Below are 24,017 nucleotides of genomic sequence, written 5' to 3' on the forward strand. Positions count from 1 at the left end.
TTCCCAAGGTTCCAATAAATATTTTTAAAAATATCAATTATATTGTAAAAAATAATTTATTTATTTATTTAAATAAACACTCCAATTGTTTGAATACAATGCATGAGTAACACATAGATTAAGTTCATACAATCAAAGTCCTTTGCTTTAAAATCATGTACTTATAAATTCTAGTCCGAACACACTTAGATTCCTTTTGCTTTGTGCTTCAAGGTGGAAAGTTTATAAGAAAAATAATTTGGACTGGCTTAATCTAACTTGTTGCACAATTAAAACTACAAGAATGCACCATGGAAATTGCACTGATATTTTATCGTTTATATATGCGCAAGTTTTTGAACTCGGCTCTACAACTGAAACTGAAAAGTTTATACTACAGAGTAATCCGTCCCCACTGCAAAAAGAATAAAGAACGAAACTATTAAGGGGAAGAAAAGAAAAAAAAAGCCACACATTGGTATTTTAAGTGGTCGTCATGCTAACAACTGCTATAACTAAATCAATCATGTTGCAGGCCATCCATTCAATAACATCCCGTGGAAGTTCACGTTCACTTGGCCTTTCTGAAGATCAAGGATGGTACGATTCCACTTGTGCATTGTATTGTATGTTCTCTTTGCTCGTTGGTGACTTCAACCTTCAGTTGCCTCACTCATTTCACATCCAGAGCAGTCCCAAGATCTTTGGCGTTTAAAACCCAGCAGCAGCCAGCTGAGAATATTAAAATATCATCTATTATCATGTTGAAACAGCCTAGCTCGACCAGGATTTAGAAGTGATTCGGACATCGTCCAACCCTGCAAGCAAATAGATTATATGAACTTGGCACTTGCAACATATATATGTGTACATGAACAAATGCTCATAAAATCTCAGACCATATAAATATTAAATAAGCCCTCAAATTTCAATTATTTACTGTGAGATTTGCATCGGTACATCCCAAATTCCCTATACACGGAACCAAATACCAAATTAACAAACACCCCTCACAAAATACAGCAATAAACTCTGATGAAAATGCGAATAAACCAGAATCTATACCTTAACCATCCAGCTCTCAAAATATAAAAAAAATAAAAGTATTTATTCTATCCTGGGAATTGCTTAATGATGTGTTTGGATGAGAAATTTTACAATTTCAAAGAATTTGAAATTCTTGATATTTGAATTATTTTGATTTCAATTTCTATCATTCTTAAAATGTTTTGTTTGGATAAGTCAATTTAAATTTTGAAATTTTAAATTGTTAGTTTGGATATGATAATTTGATTCTATCATAGTAAAATTGATTTTAAAAATATATTCATATGTTGAGATTTTTAAATTAAATTTATAAAAATAAATATTAGCCAATTTTAAATATTTAATAATTTCCTTACAAAAAAAAAACATATTTAATAATTTAAAAAATTAATATTAGATAATATTTAATAATTTTAAAAATAATTTTTGAATATTCTAATTAAAAACATAAAGAGATAAGAGATAAGATAATATATATATAAGTGAAATAAGAAAAATAAATAAAGAATTTCAAATTTTCACTTTTTTTTAAAGAATTTCACAATGGATTTTAAATTCTTTATAAATTTTCCATCCAAATAAAAAATTTCACTATAAGAAATTTGAAATCCTTCAAACAAAATAAATTATTCAATTTAAATTCTACATCCAAAGTGCAAACACACTATAAAGCAATTCAATGCTCATGGTATGGTCACCCATAAGAGGGCATCAAGCAAAAACTCGGAAGCCTGGGCACAATTTTTAGGATAGACAACTATGAGTTATATTGGTACATCTTCCCACCCGTCTCCCAGAAGAGGGAAAAATTACCTGACAAGGATCGCATAGGACAAATATAAGGCATACCGCATGTCCAAAAACTCAAATACCACAATAGCAACAATTACATGCCAAAGATAACATTCAAAGCAGGCCTAAAAAATATAGCAGTAATCAAGATGGAATGCAGAACCAACAAATAAATATTCTTGCTTAATTACCTGCTCCTTAGCTTTATTCTTGAAAAGCCCGTAAGAACTTGCCACAATCTTGCAAGTATCAGCTATACAAGACTCAATATCAGAAACTGTGTGCATCATGTTTGAGTTAACATCCTCCCTTTGCTTCAAAGATGAGGCCATACTTTCGTTGGATGATTTTAGGAAACTCAATAGCACATGAGCCTGCAAAATGAGGTTATTTAAGTTTGAAGTACTTTTCAAATTAAGAATGTCCCAGTCTGTTCTGATAAATTTGTAAGATAGCCATATATCTCACATGGAATGCTGCTTTCAGAATGTCATCCGACTTTGCCTGATCCTTGAGCACAGCATAAACCTTGTGTTTTGAGGGGTCATATGTTACAATATATCGCTCCCTCTGTTACCAATTTAAGAGAATATAAGAATGTATCATATAACAATATCGATCATAATAAATTAAGAGCTAAAAAATCTCAAGCTCTCAAAAAAGAGCTTACATCAAACAAGGGCTCTATGGCAACATATGCACTAGGGTCTTGGAATGCTTCCTTGATTCTTGATCCTTAAAAAACAATTAGAAAGAAAATTTCAGTTTTAATTTCAGACAAAATGGTTGTGGTGGAGAGGTAAAACTCTTTCAGTGCATTGATATACCAAGAACAACAGGCTTATCTTTCCACGGAAAATTGAATATGTCCTCATTCATATTGCCCTCCTCCAAAGTGGGAACTCGTCCTGAAATAAATTTAGTTGAAATGCGAATGAGGCATACAGTGGAAGAGTATCTCATGGTGCTTGTATAAATGAATTTGACTATACAAGAGAGAAAAGCCTCATCAATAAGAGCAGCATAAATTGACTATTTGATGATTTTTAAGAGGATGGACAGTCACATCTCTCTCTCTGCTAAGCTGCAATGTGAGATGCTAGTGCATTTACAGCAGTGTTATGATACCTGTCTTGAGGAATGAATCTACTGCCACACTGAATCTTGCGGAGTTAAGTGTGTGCAAAACCACAGATTTTACCTATTAATGCATTAAACATTAGATACATAATCACCAAATTGGATGTACAGCTAGATAAGCATCATCATTACATATATAAAAACAAACCTCTCTATAAGAGCTAAGGAGATATCCACAAGAAAGGAGGGAAAATGTGGTGACAAGTGACGGATTTCTTTTGGCAATCAATAAGCTCAAACCAGTTCCTAACTGCAAATTGAAAAAGAGATTTGGCATTTTCTTTCATCAAAAGGGGGAAAATATCAAAGGTAATGATTACTAACATGGATGAGATTTTAAAAGAAAAGGAAAAGAAAAAACTATAAATTTCGAAAAATATTATTGACACAAGCTTCAAGATCAAATCATTTTAGTGTCATACTATAATATTCATATTACCAGCTGTTTTTAATGTTCTTTTGGTTTCTTTACATCATAATTTAATAATTGCTACTTTTAGGTAATTTATATTTTCAGACACAGGCTTGGGCTTGAATTTTCAGTTCTTCGGGTATCAGCAGTCTAACCTTTAAGGTCCAATTTTTATTATTGAATTCAGTAGAATATTAAGATGTCTCAATTCTTGCAAGAGTAGGATTCTATTCCCAAACAGTTAAGGATGAAAAGACATGTGAAAATTGAACCCATGCAATTATTTTTTTCTAAGGGCGCAGTTTCATCATGTTAATTTTATACAGCCAAATTGCTCTTTTGGCTGAATAATGCAATTAAAGGATCAAACCTTGGGTATTATTTACCCCCAAGGAAACCAGGCACAAAGCTTAGGCTTGTTTTCTTCTTTTTGTTGTTTTATTTGGCAGACAACACTGGAAACTCATGCTTACATAACCATCGTTGTTCCTTGTTTGAATTTTCACGTACATCCATCAACCTTGAAATTTTTACTTATGATGACACTGTTCAGACTCAGAGATATAAACAGTCACTGATATGACTCCTAACATCCCCCCCTTCTTGCCTACAAATTGTCCTTGTCTTGAGATAAATACCACAGACCTGCAATCCAGTCCAGCATTTGTCTATGGTTCCACCTTTAATAAACATAATTTTGGCCATGAATCACTAGTTCCTTGCCGTATGCATCTATTAGCCTGGCCAAAATCAATCAGCTGGATTCTGGACCAATATTTTTGTATATTTTACTTCTATGCCATTATATATTAAATCAAAGCAATTAGTTCATAAGTCGTGATTTTCAAAGTATATAATGGTAATGACGCACACATGCAAGCATGTAGTTGATTGATTGGATGGCATGGCATAATAAGGATCGACATCAACCTCATTACCAGGTTTGGCCAGAGTTCAAAACTTGTCGTAAACAATGTCCCAACAAAACTATGCCAACAGTACAATTATAAGCAACTGTTGAAGCTCCAAAAAACATACCAGGTCCGCAATATTGCCAACACATTCTCCTTTAGCAGTGACATCCCCTATGTTTTCTCCTTTAGCAAAGGCTTTGTAAATGGGTGTCCGAGTAGATGTTGATGTTACAGCAGCAACATTCTGAGAGCAGAAATTAACAAATAAGGGTGCAGAAATGACATGTAACTGAATGACCCACGAGAATGAAGTCATGAATTCAAACCTTGACTACATTAGCAGCACAAGCCAAAGGAAGAAATAGATGTGGCACTGCAGCAGTTGCGAGTTCAACTCCAGCGCCCAACTCCAGTAGAAGATCACCTGCAAACCTTAGCTGTAACACAAAAAAAAAAAAAAAAAAAAACTCAGGAGCAGATTGCGGGATAGCTGGAATTGAGCAGAAGAAGAAGGAAGTATATGAATACCTGTTTTAGGTCATAATCAAATTTCTTTCCTTGGCGAGAAAAGAACATCTTGCCGAGACGACCAGAACCATCCTACATATATTATTTATTATTTATTATTTATTATTTATGAAAAGCGAGGCATAGAGAGAGAATGTCAAAGCGTTACCTTGATAATCCAGTTGAGGGCTACAGCAGCAGGGGTGGCCCTGTTTCTAGAGACGCCAACTGAACTCAAAAGGGTTTGAGTAGTGAAAACGCCCATTGCTCCACCGAAAAAGTGCTAGAAGGAAAAGAATGATGAGTTAAGAGCGAAGAGTGGAAGATTTGGCAGAGGAAAAGGGGAAAGATACCTTAAGAGCCCTCCATGTCATGTAGGGGACATAGGAAGGAGTAACGCTATGAGGGAAACCTTCGGGAACAACATAGGATCTAACGAAGGAAAGGAATTCCTGCAGAGTGCATTGATTGATGAGCATGAGCATGAGCATGAGCATGAGCATGAGCATGAGAAAGTGGAAACGTAGGATAAGAGAGATAACATACATCTATTGGGGCCTGAAGTTGAGGGTTTTGCACGGAGAGAGGACGGAATGAATCGGGCTTGAATTGGCCGTGGGCATCGGTCTCCGCCACGTACTTCCATCGACGACCGTCCAATTCCTCACAGCAAATCATTCTCAAGCTGGGAGCGGTTTCCAGGAGAGGCGTGGAGGCTAAATTGGCACTGATACGCAGCGTTTCACGCACCAGGATCTCCTGAGAGCAAGCTGCTGCTATGCTGCTTCTACTCGATTTCGCAGATTGCTTCATATTCATCGGTGCCATCCCTTGGAATTGGATCGATCACAATTTTACTTTTATAGAGAGCACGTTGTTTTCATCGAAACAAATTCAAAATTAAGTGGTAGCGTTGGGAAAATGAGAACCATCACTATTTATTTATTTCCTGTCCCACCGCCAGTTCAACCTGCCTCTGCCTCACCTTCTTCTGCATTCCTACAAAACTTAATCACATTATTTATTCATTCATTTTTCATTAACACCCTAAACTATTTTTCATTCACATTATTTTCATATCCTCTTCTGATATGAAAATTGTAGTCTTAAATAGTATTAAAAAAAGTTATTCCATGATATTAAAAATATATACAATTCAACTAAAATTAATATTTTATATTTTAAATATAGATTTGGCTTTGATTTTATCTATATTATTTTATTTTATTGTTATATTTATCCCGTTTGTCTGATGGGCCTCTAGTCTTGGGTGATACTAATGATGTAAGTACAGACGTGAATCAAAATTATATCTAATTTTTAGATTTCATGGAAATCCATATTATAAAATATATATTGTTTCCCGATTCATTCCAACAAGTCAAAGTGGGAATGTGAGTTAGGTCAACTCAACTTTTTTTTTTTTTAAACAGGAGATTTAGTACGTGTTTGGTTTCATGCGACTTAAATAATGTAAAAAACGTAAAAATAAGAAATTATAATTTCTTATTTCCGCCTTAAATTCGTAAAAACGTGGATGAGTAAACATGCACTTATTAATTCGGATCAGCCCAATTCCAAAGATATATTGTTTTTCGGGTCGAGGCATTAGGGGATTGACCAATTTTACTTTTTAAGCAAGTTGAATTGATTTAAATATAGTATTAATATAATTTATTGTTACAATTGAAGTACGTTAATTATTTAAATTTAATAAAATAAATAAATAAATAAACAAAAGAGATGAGAGGGTGAGAAATTGTTTTAAAAACTCCTTTGTGAAAGAAAATAAGTCTATTTTTTAAATTAAAAAAAATATTTATAAATAAGTGTTTTTTAAGTGTTTCTTAAAAAAGTAGGAATTTTCCTATTAAAACAATTAGAAAAAACATCAAAAGTAAAATAGGTTTATTTTATTAAAAAAAATGTTACTATAGAAAAATAAGTTAAAACAAACGAATCTAATAAGTTAAAAATATTTTTGTCGTAAAATAGTTTGAGAAAATACTATTATTGAAAGGATAATTCATATGGACACTCTTGAACAATATAATTGTATGATTTAAATATAGATGATTTTTTAAAATAAAAAATGAATATAAAACTAAAAATATAGAATATAAGATTTAATACATCAATTAGTCCCTAAATTTTTTAGAAAGTTTTAATTAAGTCATAAGCTAAAAAATTTATAATTAAGTCTTTCATTCTATTTTATTTTTATATTTATGCAATTTAGTTTGTCTATAATATGTGAATTTTGATAAATTATTTCTTATATCTTCAAAGTTAAACAACCACTTATTACATTATTATTTCATTTCATTATTTATGTTTATTGGTTAATCTCCTCAACAGCTAATCTCTCGATCTCTTAATTCCCAAACGTTGAAAATGCAAATCAAATGATGAAATGAAAGGTGAAAGGCATCAAATAGAGAAACACGTGGAGAATCGGTGGTCAAATTGTTCGGAAATAATTTTTAGTCAAATTTTATTTAATTTTCGATTGAATAAAATTAGTTTAAGACGAAATATTAAAACATTAATGCAGACTTGGGGTTAATCACGATGAGAAAGAGACAAAGGAAATGAAAGAGACAAAATTAAATCATTGAAAATTATGAAGAAGGATGAGAGTATTTAATAGTGCTATAAAAGAAAATTGAGACCAAGGAAGAAAGAAGTTGCATTAATGAAAAAAAATAAAATATTCTAAAATTTAAATAATATTTTAAAAAATATTACACATCACATTTCATATCTTACTGTTAGTGCCAAAAATGGATGATTACAAAACTTATTCTTAGGGAGTAAATTAAAAAATTACAAAAGATACAAGATCCATTTTTTAAATTTAAGAGTTTAGTTAAAAATTAAAAAAAAAAAAAGGAATTAATGATGTATTATACCAACAATAATTTAAGAGGAGAAATTTTTGTTCTTTCAAAAAACATTATCCTTAAATAAAATTAATTAAATTCACTTATTTCAAATAATAGTCACAATAAGTATTCTCGAACATAATAACTATTGTAATTTTTATGTGTAGAGAAATGTTTGCACATACAATTTTTTTTTTTTTACAAAATTATAAGTATTTTGTTATAAGAAACAATTTGACTTGAGTTGTTATGATCATGATAGATGACAAGTATTTTTTCAAATTATTTTATATTTTAATATAAAAATATATAGTAACAATGAAGAAAAGACATAAAATTGAAATTATCAAATTCACAATTTAGATATATTAGTCAATAACAAATAGTTTATATATTCATAAACTACACGAGTCCTAGATCTAATCTAATTACATGTTTGATCTTGTCTTCATTGACGTCGGTCTAAATACAGTACAGACTAACATTACAAGAAAAAAAGAGTAATATAATGTATTTTCATATATTTATACAAGTGATATAACACTTCCATAATATATTAAATTATACAAGGGCACATAAGTTCAGATTAAAATAGCATCTTAAATGCTTGAATCCAATAAAAAAATGTTGTTTTTTTTAATTGATTTTCGTTTAATTTAGATTAGTTTTTTGTAGTTTGCATTAAAATGAATCGATTTATAAATATTTCATTGATTGTTTCTTTAACGAGATTGTCTCATTCAAAAGTTTATATTTTTAAACAATTAAACGGGGTATAATATAACCAAGTAAAATTTAAGTATTTTAACGAGCTAAAACTTGTTAAAATATTAGGCGGGACATTCAAAGTTACTTCATCTAAAAAATAAAGAAGAGAATTTATCAGCTATTCATTTAAGGATATATGATTTATATTAATACCCTCAAATTTATAATTTTAGATCGAATATAAAAATATAATATAATCAAATAACATAATAACTTTTATGGTAAACAAACTTTATATTTATAACAATACAAATTGTTAAAAGCAATCAATTTTATTGTGACGCAATTTATTTATTATATTATTGTATACTCTAAGCTATAATATTATTATGTAATTTTGAAATTATATATGTTAAGTTATATTCTTATTATTTAATATTCAACCTTGTAATAACGGTCATGCCGTAATATGTATGATAATAAAATAAAATGTAATAATTGATATATAAATGAATATTTTTATTTAGTATACTATTATATATTTTTTGTTAAAAAATTAATATAACTTTTTTTTTTGTAGCTATCATTATTTTTTAATAATAAAGTAATATATTTTTAATCCTAAATAAACAAATTATTAAAGAACTATATATTATACAATTGTCCTTAAAGTTATTATTTTTTATTTAAAAAATAAAATAAAAATACGAAGTGTGACAATATCTGTAATAGTGATAAAAATATTTAAATAAGAAAAAGGAAAATGTAATAGCAATAAGTAGAAGAGAAGTGAAAGTGAATAGGGTTTGAAATAAAAGTTTATAGGCTGTGACAAGAGAAGCGCAATCGGAGAAGAGTAAAGAAGAGGTGCAAAGATTTCAATTTCTGATCCATTCTCTTGCTAGGGTTCCATTCCCATCAGCATTTCCACTCTCCGCAATTTCACAATTCAAAACAGTCAGGTTTTCCAGTGCTACTCATCACTGTCAATTTAGGTTTTCGCATCGCATATCTCATTGTTTTTCTTTTCTTTTCTACTTTGTTTCTTCGCTACTTCTCAGATTGCAGGGCGAGATTTGACGCCAGTCACAATGGCCAATTTAGCATTGACTGGCATACTAGAAAAGGTATGTTGTATCTGTGTACATGTTCGTGTGCTTATGCATTGTGGCTCTTCATGATGAATGCTCTTCCATTTCTTCTCGCAGATGACTGGGAAGGACAAAGATTACAGATACATGGCTACATCCGATTTGCTGAATGAGTTGAGCAAAGCCACGTTTAAGGCTGACTCTGATCTGGAGGTGAAATTGACTAACATCATCATACAGCAGCTTGATGATGCAGCTGGTGATGTGTCTGGACTCGCTGTCAAATGGTACACCTCTTCTCTCTGCTCACTCATTTACTTCCACTCATTTGTATGTCTGCATTTCTATTTCAACTAGTTTTCCTTTGTTTTTTCTATGGTTAGCTAGGGCATTCATTGCGTTAAATTTGATTATTGCATAATTTTAAAATGCCTTGTTTAGGGTTTTGAAAGTTCCGTATTGGAGCTATTACTCGGTTGCCACGAGAAGATGAAATAACAAATGACAAAGCGTCACCATTGTTTTAGTTAATTTATTAGTTTCAATTTGATTGAAAATTGCAGTCTTGCTCCATTAGTGAGGAAGGTGAGTGAGCCAAGGGTTGTGGAAATGACCAGTAAACTATGTGACAAATTGCTAAATGGAAAGGATCAGCACCGTGACATTGCTAGCATAGCTCTGAAGACAGTTGTTGCTGAAGTTTCTACGCAGTCTCTTGCACAATCTATTCTCCACACTCTCACTCCACAATTGATAAAAGGGATTACGGGCCCTGTAAGTTCGTATTTTGCTTAAAAACTATAGTCTGTTGAACTTTACAACCCTTTCGTGCCTGTATCAGGCTAATGGTACCATTAACTTTCATTGTCTCTGTTCTACATTCCTCTGTATATATGGAGATTACTTAATTTGTACTCAGTGTTGTCTCATCTGTTATGTACATGTTCAAGAAGACAAGAATTATATAAAAGTAAAACTTCAATTTCTTTCATTTTCATTCTACATATTTTAGATTTAGATTTCTGAAACACTTGTACAACACTCTTTCCATAAATCAACTATCCTAAAAGCTTAAGCTATTAGGTTAAAGCACATAAATGGTTTTATATCCAACCTGCTGCGAGCCATTTGAGGTTTAAGTGTGGGCATTGCACCCCACCTGCTTTGCTCTGAAATTCAACTTCTTTAGATGAATAGGATTAATACAGGTGGAGCTCTAGACCACTGGGTCATAGAGCCTTTAATACCACATTATGAACCATCTACTCAATAAGTTTAAGCTATTGGGTTTAGGTTCTTGAATGGTTTTATGCCTAACATTGTGCATGACTTCATTGACTTGTGAGACAAAAGGGGGATTAGATTGATTTTAGCCTCTTGATTTTGGGGTCTACTTAGGCTCACTGGCCCATGGGCTCATCATTTATGAAATTGTTTAATTTGGTCCTCCTCCTTTGCTGAACTGTTAATCACAGACACTTTACTTATGGCTTCTCTAAGCAGCATTATGTTATAATCTCTTTTTCTCATCTACAGGGAATGGGTTCTGAGATTAAATGTGAATCTCTGGATATTTTATGTGACGTCCTTCATAAATTTGGGAATCTAATGGCAGCTGACCATGAACTATTATTAAGTTCCTTGCTTTCTCAGTTGAGTTCTAATCAGGCTAGTGTGCGCAAGAAGACTGTGGCATGCATTGGTAAGATGAATTTAAATTTGTGGTCTTTGATTTTCCATAGAAGTAATTGTTTGTTAGTGGAGAGTTGATGTTGCTTTTTGTTTTTGCAGTACAAGTGTTGTCATTCCTTCACCTTAGTTGAATCCTGTTGTAGTAAATTTGTTTAGAGCAATTTTTGCCATTTATTGTTTTTCTATTCTGATTCAAACCCTTTTGATTTTTGAAAAGTCATTTACATTTTCATGTTAATTGGGATTTGGGGTAACTCTGACCATAAAGGTTGATTTGGTAAATAAAAACGGACTGAGACTTGATTATTAATCCATATATTCTATATTGAAAATTATCTAATAAGTGGAAGTTTACTTGCAATTTGCAACTTATCATAAAGGACAACTTATATGTATTCCATAAATGCTGTTCTCCAATCAGAATTAGTCAATTAGTGTTTTACCCCAATAATACATGCTGACATTTAATGGAAGCCTTTATTATGCACATTACCAAAGTGAAACTCTAATTATCTTAAAATAGAAAATTTGTCATATAATTGATTGTTTTTTTGAATTGGCAGATCCAGTACTATTTAGTTATACATATGAGCAAAATCATTAGAAACATAATAATAAGAACATGAGAAAACTCATGATGGCCACCAGTCACTTACAAAGTTCAGGATTGAAATAGTCATTCAAGTCCATGTTTATGTTGGTTGTGATTGAACTCTAATTAATTGGACCTAGTCCATGTAATTACTGATTTCAAATTGAAATATCTCGAATCAAGTTGTTTTTAAACCTGAAATGGGTGCTGTGTTAATTTGTTGAAAATGTTATCAATGAGAGCAAAAGTGTATTTTCCTCATTTAATTCTTTCATCTCTTCAGCATCACTCTCTTCAAGCTTGTCAGATGATTTGTTGGCAAAGGCAACAGTTGAAGTTGTTAATAACTTGGGAAATAAAGTTGCCAAATCTGAAATGATCCGCACGAATATACAGATGATCGGTGCTTTGAGGTTAGAAATTTCTTTCTCATTAATCTAACCCTTTTACTTTGTTTTCTTTTTATATTGAAAAACAAATCATTTTCTTGTTATCAACAAGTTTGAACTAACTGGTGTTTCAGTCGAGCTGTTGGCTACCGATTTGGTCCCCATCTTGGAGACACTGTTCCAGTGCTAATTAATTATTGCACTAATGCCTCAGAAAATGATGAAGAGCTCCGTGAGTACAGCTTGCAGGTGCCATGTTTGTTTATTATCAGTAACCTTAGTACACTGAGGGTAGTCTAGTGTGCATTATACAGTCATCTGAATAATGTTAAAATTTTGCTACAGGCTCTAGAAAGCTTTCTCCTAAGGTGTCCAAGGGATATTTCTGTTTACTGTGATAAAATTCTTCATCTGACACTAGAATATCTCAGTTATGACCCAAACTTCACTGACAACATGGAGGAGGATACTGATGACGAAGGTCTTGAAGAGGAGGAGGATGAGTATGTTCCTTTTGGTTCACTTAGCTGCAGTAGGGGATTAATATTTGCATGATATTCTTGTTAATTAACCCAAATATGCTATATTTTGCAGCGAGAGTGCAAATGAATATACAGATGATGAAGATGTCAGCTGGAAAGTTCGCAGAGCAGCAGCTAAATGCTTAGCAGCATTGATTGTTTCTCGTCCCGAGATCTTGTCAAAGCTGTATGATGAGGTAGCTATGTTATCAGTTTCTAATTTAAATCTCTCTAAATATACTACTGTTCTCTATTTTTTAGATATTGTTGTTCTTATATCATTTTATCTCTGGGTATTGGGTAACCATTAGATTTACTAGTTCCATAGTTTGATCGGGTATTTTATTATCCTTATCCCCTAATAAAATTTATTTCAATAAAAAAGTCCTGTTTTTGTGTTTGCATATAATGCTTTTCACCCCCTCTTATAATATTTAGTTGCGTGTCTGCCTAACCTTAAAATTTCTATCTTTAGGCTTGTCCAAAACTAATTGACAGATTCAAGGAGAGGGAAGAAAATGTCAAGGTAGGTCCTAATGAATATTTTATTTTTAGAGTTTGCAGCACAAGATTGCTTCTCTAACATGGATTTGTTGCAGATGGATGTATTTAATACATTCATCGAGCTCTTGCGTCAAACTGGAAATGTCACAAAAGGGCAGATTGATGCAAATGAAATGAGGCAAGTGGCTAATTTTTTCCTAGTGTAAATTCACTTTCTATTTAATTATCTTTATTCTTTTGGTGTTGGAAAATTGATGTCTTGAGTGCATGTGGATGATCTATACTTGAATTAACTGAGCACTTCTAGTCATATTTAAAACTAAAGATGCACAATCAAATAATATTATAGTATATATTTGTTAAGACTAAAATGAATATATTTTAAAAGATCCAGCAGTAGCCTCTCCTTTAGATTTGTCATGTTGGAGAAACTCTGTTATGACTGGTACCTACAGCTTCATCACTACTTTCACAGAAGAGATGACAGTTAACAAGTTTTATACCTGAACATAGTTTTTTATGGCAAGGGTATGAGGAAATTATTTTTTGAATATTATCTTATCAGTTTATCTATTACAAGTTACAACTGCATTTAGGAGTGCATATGCATCGAAAATTTTAAATTGCTACCTTTGGGTTAATGACCTTTAGCAGTTTGTCAAGAGCAATATGAATGAACATCCACAGTGGCTATCACTTCAGCTTTTCCTATTGTTAAGCCCAGGTTTTGCAACAATCATAAAATGTAGCAATTATTAACTCTGTTAGCCCTGATATGCAATGCAGTCCTAGGTGGTTGTTGAAGCAAGAAGTGTCAAAGATTGTCAAATCCATAAATAGGCAGTTGCGTGAGAAATCTATCAAGACAAAGGTAGTAGTCACCAGAAGTTGATAATTGATTTTGATTTAATTATCATCAAATTTTAAGCATCATTGTCTATGCAGGTCGGTGCCTTTTCTGTTTTGAAAGAACTTGTGGTTGTCTTGCCCAATTGTCTTGCAGATCACATTGGGTCACTCATTCCAGGAATTGAAAAAGCATTAAATGTATGCAACATTGTTTTTAGTTATAATTTTGTTTATACTCATCTACTTTCCCTGTACCGATTCCATTGTCTTTTCTTGGCTTGTCAGGACAAATCATCTACCTCAAATTTAAAGATTGAAGCCCTAACATTTACAAGATTGGTATTATCTTCACATTCCCCTGATGTTTTCCACCCTTATATCAAGGTAACAATATTATTATTTGTTTAATTTTTCGTGTTTAATTAATTTTTGTGAACTTTAGCTCGTGTTGTAGCAACAATGCAGGTACCATAATGGATGAACTTTATTGAGTGAAAACAGAAATATTTACCAGCGAATTCTTAATTTCTTATTAAATATTGTATGTTATGATCCAGTACCAATAACCTCTTGTCTCCATCAAAATTAAGAAGTTGAAGATCATATCCTTAGGTTTCAATTTGTTGGTTGGACTATATGTTACTATGTTTATCATAATCTAGACTGGCATAACACTAAAATTGATTTCCGATCTACAATGTCTATAGCCTTAATGATTGTGTTAAGTTCAGAGAAGTCCCTACAAAATATATTCCTTTGAAATTATTATTACTTATTCTAATGTTTTCCCTCATCTTTACTAGAGTTTTAATTTTGTATTTGATTGTTATTAACTTGTTGTATATAGTTCACTATTTTTTTTTCTTGTGCCACTTGATTTCCATGGAGTATGTTGATCATCTTAAAGTAGTTAATATAATGTTATTAACTTATGGTTTATAAAAGCCAATTCTGGGTTGTATATGTAATGAAGTTTGTGTTTGTTCAATTGTTTCTTTTACAGTGTCATAACCTAGTAAACAGTGTTACGTAGAATTCAACCTCTTTGCTATTCCAGTCATGTGGCTGATTTAGTCATGTTTACTGCCAGACCAGTACACATAATAGCAGTTGTAATTCTTGTTTACCTCCACCTTTTATGCTCAGCGGGGCTTCACTGGAGGGGTTGTGTCAGTTATAAAATCCTACCCTAGGTTACATAATACTTTACTCATCAATTCCTTGATATTTTATTGGTGTTTGTCTGTCAAACTCTGATGCAAAGGCAGTGAAATGTATGTGCTATGTAAATGTGTATGGATAATATATATCAGCAATTAAGGATGAATTGGATTTATATTTCTGTTTGTAGGCTCTTTCTGCTCCTGTTCTGTCAGCTGTTGGTGAGCGTTATTACAAGGTCACTGCAGAGGCCTTGAGAGTCTGTGGAGAGCTTGTTCGTGTTGTGCGGCCAAACATTGAGGTTTGTGTATATATCTTATTTGGATAGAGAAATAATGTTAGATCTATTTCTAATAATTAGAGTGGAATTGTCGTGTAGGGATCTGGTTTTGATTTCAGACCATATGTTCGTCCCATATATAATGCCATTATGTCACGCTTAATAAACCAAGATCAGGATCAGGTTAGTTGGATATTTGTAGAAGAATTCTTTTTATGTTTTTATCCTATATAACCTTTTTCTGCTCCAGGAGGTTAAAGAGTGTGCTATCTCCTGCATGGGCCTCATTGTGTCAACGTTTGGTGACCATCTAAATGCTGAATTACCTGCATGCCTTCCTGTGCTTGTTGATCGGATGGGAAATGAGATAACCCGGCTTACTGCTGTCAAGGTTGGTTGAACTTTGTGCATTAAGATTCTAGGAACTGTCTTGACTTGCAACTAGTGTCTAGTGATGCTGAAAAATTGTTTATAATATAATATAGTATAATAATTATAAGGAAAGTTGTAAGGTTTATGAGACTGATTTGTTGTAGTGTATCCAAACTGTATAATTGTTTATTTTGCAAGTCATGATTCTTAATACAGATAATGGTCTGAATCAGTTCATATACAACCCTTCTAAACAGGGTTTTAAATAGCATGCTATAGCAGTGCATTGTGGCCAATGCCCCACTGCAGGGGCTGCCGTAGTGGAGTGATTTAGTGTAGTGGCTGTAGTAGCGGGTGTTATAGCGGAGGTATGTGTTGATTTAAAAAAAAAAAATCCTTCTAAGCAGAGGCATTACAACTTTTTTGGATTTTAATCTTTAATCTCCAAAAATGAAATCTATAAAAGTAATAATAGTGAAAATCATAAATAGAACATAGATTTAGAAGATGATAGTGATGATTGATGATTCTGGTAGATTACTGAAGTTTGAAATTTAGGTACACTAGTTGTATATAAAATTAGATGAGAAGCTGTCCCAGAGTTTTAACAACTCCTACAGAGAATAGTTCTGTTCAAAGAACTTCCAAATGCATTCCTCTTCTCATTCCTTTGCTACAGGGCATTTTCTATACGAATTTTACATAATAACTATTCATATAAAACTTAATAACTGCCCACCACTACACTATGCATACAATAACTGCTTCTAAAATACATAACAAAATTACAGTCTACGATCACACTAGACATAAAATAACTGCTGCTACAAATCTGCCACAACTGTTGTTAGTCGTGTGTTAGGATTCCACAATAATAAAAATAGAATCGGAAGCAGCCACAACAATTAACAAAACATTTGGATAGAAAATCTGTGAATGTATTAATACTGAAATAAAATGTATAGACCTCACCAGAGCCTTATGCTCCTCAGAGAAAGAAAATTCTCTGTCCCATAAAGTAACAAACTTCCACTACTCCTGTCTCTCCTATTCCCCCACTTATTTATACTATGATTCTTTATAACTAACTCTACCAGCTCACCCCACTCACTCCTTCGTGACCCCCTCTCATTTTCTTTCTCCTATAATAGACTCTCGTTATTTTGGGCTTTCTAATCATTGGCCCATCAATTGCCGCCGGATTAAATGACTCTTCTCCTTGGACTCTATCATTATAACTGCCCCTACCCCTCAGATATTGGAAACTTGTATTTGACTGATGGTTTTTACTTGTATTTTTTTAAGACACCTATGACTTTTTCTTGTTAATTACAAATGTCATTTATTTTGCATTCATTGTTGAGAATTCATATATTTACATAGTATACATTATATAAACTATATAACAATTTTCTAAACAGTGGCTATCCGGCTACACACTAGTGATTTTAGGGCCAGCCACTACACCCTGCTATCTTGGATTTGAAACATTGCTTCTAAATATTAATTATCAAGTAATAAATGAAATACGGTGTTCTCTCTCTTTTTCATTATAAAAGTTAGAATTTATCCCAATTTTGGAACAACACTGTTTATTAACCCCCCCCCCCCCTTTATGTGCTCCAGAGTAGGGGTGTTCAATATTCAAACAAACTTGTTTTTGTGGAAAAACCTGATCAAGCAAATTAACTGGGTTGGTTGTTTTTTATTAGATTAATAGCGTTTTTTTCTTCTTTCCAAAAACACGTATTTCAGAGTTCCGTTCACGGAAAAGCTATCTCATGTAACTTTTCTGTTCAACGGAATTTGACTGAAAAACAAACACACCTTAACTGGTAGGTTCAGTTTCTAATTTTGAGAATTTTGCTCTTCTTTTTTTGCATGGTTGGGGGGATTTTGAACCTAACTACCCCTAATCCAAACTGTCTTATACATTATATTGTATTATTTATTTTTAAAATATATTCAGTCATACCTATGCGGTGCCTCTTTCATTAATTCTTGATTGGTATTGCTGGTATATCCTCGTCATTCTGTTGTTTTTCTTCTTTAAGAGAAACTTAATTAAGGAAATGCGTGCAACTGTTGGATTTGGTCATAATATCGGGGACATTCTGTGGTGAACCAAAGATTGGTTGCATTTGCATGCTACCTGGATCTCCACCATTCTCTTCATACCCACTATTTCTTTAATGCACTGTTCCAGTGTTGTAGTGCATCTATTTTCTCAGCTTGAAGCAGGAATCAGAGAAGAACTATGAAACATACTTTAGAAATTTGCAATTATACAGATATTTCGAGTTTTGCTTCATATCGCCACTGAAGCTTTATGATATTTTTCTGCTGCTTCACAACTTGGCCATTTTTACTGGAACCAAGTGGAGTAGTGGAGTTCGGTTTAGATATTTTTCTGTCAGTGCCTCAAGGATGGAGATATTAAATCAGTTTTTTTAATGTAAACCTTTCTACATATGTAACCATTCTGGGGATTGAACTTCCCTGATTCAAAGTAGTTGCATTTGAATGTGCAATTATTTTGATGGAGATATTTGAATTGTGTTTTCTAGTACTCTTGTAGTGCGTAACAGTTGTCTTGAATATTACTGATTCTTATGCAGGCATTTGCCGTCATTGCTGCTTCCCCGCTTAGGGTGGATCTATCATGTGTCTTGGAGCATGTGGTAGCAGAGTTGACTGCATTCCTTCGAAAAGTATGCTATTCTTCTCACTATAATACGCTCATCAACTTATGATGTATTTTATTGAAACTTCATGTTGATTTGAAGTCAAATTTGGTTTTTACTTGGATTTTCCCACTGAAAGGGGTGAAATATTCTAAGCCTTGTTTTACTGGTTTGCAAACAGGCTAATCGTGCTCTAAGGCAGGCTACCTTGGGAACCCTAAATTCACTTATAGTTGCTTGTGGTGATAAGATTGTTTTGTCTGCTTATGAAGTTATTATTGTAGAATTGTCAGGACTAATTAGGTTTGTCTTACTAATCTACTCTCTGTACTTTGGCATTAGGTGAAATGGAATGATTTACTCTAATTTTCGCTTTCGTAATTTTGTTGCTTGTGTTCAGTGATTCTGACTTGCACATGACTGCCCTTGCCCTGGAACTCTGCTGCACATTAATGGGTGACAAAAGGTCAAATCAAAGTATTGGTTTGGCTGTTAGAAACAAAGTTCTTCCTCAAGCTCTCACATTAATTAAAAGCTCCTTGTTGCAGGGGCAAGCACTTCTGGTATCTTCTATACGTGTGACTGAACTTGTCCCAACCTTTATTTTAAATAAAATATTTGCATCTCAGGTTTTATTTTGCTGAATGATACAGGCTCTGCAAAACTTTTTCGCTGCCTTAGTATATTCTGCAAATACTAGTTTTGATTCTCTGCTGGAGTCGCTACTTGCCTGTGCTAAGCCTTCTCCACAGTCAGGTGGCATTGCTAAACAAGCTTTGCATTCAATAGCTCAGTGTGTGGCTGTTCTTTGCCTTGCTGCTGGTGATCAGAAGTGTTCATCTACAGTAAAAATGCTTACGGACATTCTCAAGGATGACATCAGTTCTAACTCGGTAAGTTTTTCTCCACTAGTTCTGCTGTGCGGTGAATATTTTCCTAATAATCCATCTCCTTTGTATTTCACTATTTATACGGATGCAGCCTACTCTAGTTCACTCTGATCTTTCAGCTTATAGATGTTGGTCTTCTATCAGTTTTATCCTTTTATTTCCAGTTTCTTTCTTCTGTTTTTTTTTAAATTGCTATATTCTCTGTTTGAATATTTTCATAGTATTTTTTACTTTATATAGAATATGTTAGCATATCTTGATTATCTTCACAAGAACTTTAGAATAAATTGTCAAATTGCTTGTTTCAAATACCTCTAATAAAAAAAAAATACTATGCTACAACAGTTTATTGTTCTTTGTCTTCTGCATGTACTGATCATTTTGCCTTTTCCCTTTCAATTTTCAAAGGCTAAGCAGCACCTTGCCCTCTTATGTTTGGGGGAGATTGGTAGAAGGAAGGATCTAAGCACACATGCACACATAGAAAATATTGTTATTGAATCTTTCCAGTCCCCTTTTGAAGAGATAAAGTCTGCTGCCTCATATGCCCTTGGTAACATTGCTGTTGGTAATCTTCCAAAGTACTTGCCATTTATCTTGGATCAGATTGATAATCAGCAGAAAAAACAATATCTCTTGCTTCATTCTTTGAAAGAGGTGTGTTGCCTTAACAAGCTCTATCTAGTTGTTTTTTTTTTTTGAGTAAATTACATGGACACACTGAAGTTTCGTGAGATTGCACTAACACCCCCTGTTCTTTTAGTGTTTACAATAACTCTCCTTACAGGGAATCACAATCTAATGCTTTTAATTAAGGGATGTTAGTGTAACGTTTTCAAACAATTAAGGAGAGTTATTTTGGGGGTAGATTGCACTAACACCACCATGATTTCTCTTGCCCCTACCAGGTAATTGTGAGACAATCTGTAGATAAAGCAGAGTTCCAAGAGTCCAGTGTGGAGAAAATACTTAATTTACTCTTCAACCACTGTGAAAGTGAGGAAGAGGGAGTGCGAAATGTAGTGGCAGAGTGCCTGGGCAAAATTGCTCTTATTGAACCTGTAAAACTTGTTCCTGCACTCAAGGTATTTGATTCTTCTTTTGTTATCCTGTACTCATGTCTGGGACTTTCATGTTTTGTATCTGATGATTGTGTTTGTATGTTTTGAAACTTCTACAGGTACGAACAACCAGCCCAGCTGCATTTACTCGAGCTACTGTTGTCATTGCTGTGAAGTACTCTATAGTTGAACGTCCAGAGAAGATAGACGAGATCATATACCCTGAAATATCATCATTTCTGATGCTTATTAAGGATAATGATAGGGTATGTTTTCAATTACTTTGCTGAATGTTGATCTTGAAATATGTTTTTTTTGTTGGTTACTTGGTTATGTATTTGTGGCCTACAGGCCCATGGTTATTTAGTTTGAACTTTATTATTGCTGATTGTTATTTTGAGCATGCAGCATGTTAGGCGAGCTGCTGTCTTGGCTCTAAGCACATTTGCACACAATAAACCGAATCTCATCAAGGGGCTTCTTCCTGATCTGTTGCCTCTTCTATATGATCAAACAATTGTTAAGGTAACCTGAACTGTGGCATTCCATTCCTTGTATTTTTGTTGGGTGTATAACATTAAAAGTTGACTGTACATTCCCCGTGATTCTATGAACATTTTAATTTGATTTTAATATATTTTGTAATGGCTTTTGAGTCTACTAGAAAGATGCCTCTATCAAAATAGATCTTCTATTACCGGAGATGATCTGATTTTTCTAATCAAAATTTTGACAGCAAGAGCTCATAAGGACAGTTGATCTTGGTCCTTTCAAGCATATTGTGGATGATGGACTTGAATTGAGGAAGGCAGCTTTTGAATGTGTAGACACATTGCTGGATAGTTGTCTTGATCAAGTGAACCCCTCATCATTCATTGTTCCTTATCTTAAATCTGGTTTGGATGGTGAGAATTATAGTCTTTTCTATGTCCCTGCTAGTTACATTTGTTGGTTCAGATTCATTTATCTAAAAGGGGACCCAGTGCACAATACTCCAACCTAGTGGGGTCTAGGAGCGTAGATGTACTTAGCCTTATCCCTGTAACCAGGTCGGCTGCTTCAAGGATTTGAACTTGTGACCACCTCACCCTTCTGCCAACTGTCAAGAATTGCCTTCTTTTGATTCATTTATTCAATAATTTTAATTCCATATTGGCCCATATCATCCGTTTTCCAAAGCATTTTAGCACAAGATGTCAAATTTGTACTAGATAATCTAATATACTGGGAAACTAGTTTTGTACTAAATAGTAGATTAGGAATCCGTCTGTCTGTTCTCTAGTAGCATTGGGCCTCCCCTTTGGGCCTCCCCTTTCTTACTATATTTGTTGAATACGTTATTTTACTGGTAATGGTAAAGGGATTCAACGATCCTACTTCAGTTATTTTATTTCTTTGTTGGTGCTAATTCTGAGGATACACATTGTGTTTTTTCAGATCATTATGATGTTAAAATGCCATGCCACCTGATACTTTCAAAACTGGCTGACAAGTGTCCTTCTGCAGTCTTGGCAGGTTTATTTTGCCACTGTTGCAGTATTAAGCATTTGCTGTATTGCCTCTCTTCTTTCTAACTTGGGTTTCACCTTTCAGTGTTGGATTCATTGGTCGATCCTCTGCAGAAGACTATTAATTTTAAGCCGAAGCAAGACGCCGTGAAGCAAGAAGTAGATCGTAATGAAGACATGATTCGAAGTGCACTCCGAGCAATTGCATCCCTGAACCGCATAAGGTTTGTATTTCGACCTGTTTGTGAACCAAGCTACTTATCTTTTGCTGAGGTATAATAAATCAAATGAAAAGGTATCTTTAAAATTTATGACTTGTAGAAATCTAATGAGGTAGTGAGCGACCTATTTTTTGAAAATCTCTTATCCTTGAAAGCATAATTGGGACCAAACAATTCTATAAAAGCTCTTAAAAATTGGGGGAAAACACTACAGTAACTGTTAAATAAGCTAGTTTTATTTTAGGAGGTCCTCCTTTTGCTTCTCTATTCCAAATCCCAAGGCCCTATAACACTAAAGAAAGTTTAATTTAAAAGTAACTGTTAAGCTAGACAAAAATATAAAATTACCAAATAGATTTAATTTTAAAAATCTCATTTTTAACTTTAAATTTAGCTTTTAAGACCCTAAATAGCTATGCCAAATGCTACTTAAGAATACTCAAATCAACTTGTGCTCTTTTCTTTTTGTGGGCAAAGTTGATGGGTTACATCATTTAGATTTTTCATTGAATATGATTTGGTAATTGCATTATTAGTTGAAAATTTAAAGAACAGTATGTTACACATTGTTACAAGTTCAAAGTGTACAAAAATTTTAGCGCATAAGGTCATTTTGAAAGCATGACTAATAAGGATGCCTATGAATTTCAGCTTGCTATGCTTGTCCTTGAAAACTGCGTTGTTTATTTGCCATTTGCCAACCATATTAATTAGATGTAATCACAAGAACAATTTGCCTTTTTGTCTCACAAATATAGTAATCTCATTTTACAACTCCCTTTCTTCTGGGAGAGGATCTTTTTTTATTTTTTTTATTGTAGTATTTTTTTTTAACCTTCTGTTGTTTATCTGAGAGGGATATATTTTTTGACTTTACATTATGCAGTGGAGGAGATTGCAGTGTCAAGTTCAAGAATCTTATGAACGAAATATCAAAATCACAAACTCTTTGGGATAAATATTATTCAATCCGCAATGAGTGATTCACATACAACTTGAATTTTTTCTCTCTTCATAATAGTTGTGGGAGTGTTGAGATATTACCTGGCAAGACATCTCCGCTAGTTGATGCAAGGGGTCTGGAAAACTAGTTCATTTGATTGTAACATAGGACAATTCGATTCAAGCAATCGGAATACTAGTGGTGATTTCTTGTATAGGATGAAAGATTTTGCCTTTTTCTGTATTTACTTCTATTTTAGCTACATTATCTGATGATCAGTTGTCTGCCCCTATTGTCCAGGGAAAAGAAAAGAAATTTAACAAATATCAAGAAATCATTGGGATATTTTGTGAATCGCAGGCATCCATTAGATTTATATTACGACCTTGTAGTGTATATCAGTCGAACTGTCTCTTTCAATAAATTGTCAAAAAAAACCCAATGCTCTTTCATATTTTCTGATTTGATAGTATCTTATTCGGTTTAAATGTAAATGATAACCAGATTCAGAATAACGCTTTTAACTTTATTAAAGGTTATTTAAGATTATTAACGTGTTTCATTATCTAATTAACGAAATTCATATTCGTAAAGACAGTTCCCTTGTATACTTTAATTGATTATATGAAAATTAATTTAAATTAATATAATATACTTTGATAAATCACCTCAATTTGAATATACGTAACAAAATATTAAAATTTTTTTTTAATTTTATAGATTTGATTTATTTATTAAGAATTTTTAATTTAATAATTAATTTATTAAAATCTAGTATAGACCATGAGTTTTTAAATGAATAGTGAATCCTGTTATATATAAATGTATAATATATTTTTAAGAAATGTCTTAATTTGAATTTATGTAATAAAATA

The 24,017-nt window shown here is 32.9% G+C and overlaps 2 protein-coding genes across 3 annotated transcripts; one reads left to right on the top strand and one right to left on the bottom strand.

Annotated features, from left to right (window-relative positions):
• Positions 1 to 276: 276 nt before the first annotated feature.
• Positions 277 to 5,795, bottom strand: RUS6 (root UVB sensitive protein (Protein of unknown function, DUF647)). 2 transcript variants are annotated; one of them, XM_020375089.3, is made up of 13 exons: positions 5,338 to 5,792; positions 5,145 to 5,243; positions 4,961 to 5,074; positions 4,813 to 4,884; positions 4,611 to 4,721; positions 4,409 to 4,528; positions 3,107 to 3,208; positions 2,947 to 3,019; positions 2,646 to 2,726; positions 2,489 to 2,553; positions 2,287 to 2,388; positions 2,010 to 2,192; positions 277 to 797 (listed from the first exon to the last, which is right to left on the bottom strand). In XM_020375089.3, the coding sequence occupies exons 1-13, from the start codon at positions 5,617 to 5,619 to the stop codon at positions 729 to 731; spliced, it is 1,473 nt and encodes a 490-aa protein (XP_020230678.1). In that variant the 5' UTR covers positions 5,620 to 5,792; the 3' UTR covers positions 277 to 728. The 2 variants fall into 2 exon arrangements, with proteins under 2 accessions (XP_020230678.1, XP_082932086.1); XM_083075960.1 differs by lacking the exon at positions 277 to 797 and adding an exon at positions 1,628 to 1,839 and having other exon boundaries at positions 5,338 to 5,795.
• Positions 5,796 to 9,178: 3,383 nt separating this feature from the next.
• LOC109811360 (cullin-associated and neddylation dissociated) lies at positions 9,179 to 23,496 on the top strand. Its single transcript, XM_020375088.3, has 29 exons — positions 9,179 to 9,346; positions 9,446 to 9,511; positions 9,593 to 9,762; positions 10,039 to 10,249; positions 11,012 to 11,177; positions 12,043 to 12,172; positions 12,283 to 12,397; positions 12,494 to 12,651; positions 12,743 to 12,866; positions 13,145 to 13,195; positions 13,269 to 13,351; positions 13,960 to 14,044; positions 14,119 to 14,220; positions 14,308 to 14,406; positions 15,374 to 15,484; positions 15,563 to 15,646; positions 15,714 to 15,854; positions 18,454 to 18,546; positions 18,701 to 18,822; positions 18,920 to 19,082; positions 19,173 to 19,412; positions 19,818 to 20,066; positions 20,318 to 20,494; positions 20,590 to 20,736; positions 20,879 to 20,995; positions 21,207 to 21,375; positions 21,908 to 21,985; positions 22,064 to 22,202; positions 23,086 to 23,496. Exons 2-29 carry the CDS (start codon positions 9,476 to 9,478, stop codon positions 23,180 to 23,182), a joined length of 3,657 nt encoding a protein of 1,218 aa, XP_020230677.1. The 5' UTR covers positions 9,179 to 9,346; positions 9,446 to 9,475; the 3' UTR covers positions 23,183 to 23,496.
• Positions 23,497 to 24,017: the final 521 nt, after the last annotated feature.

The sequence above is a fragment of the Cajanus cajan genome, chromosome 5, assembly GCF_000230855.2.
Source record: "Cajanus cajan strain Asha chromosome 5, NIPB_CcT2T_4, whole genome shotgun sequence".
NCBI lineage: Eukaryota > Viridiplantae > Streptophyta > Magnoliopsida > Fabales > Fabaceae > Cajanus > Cajanus cajan.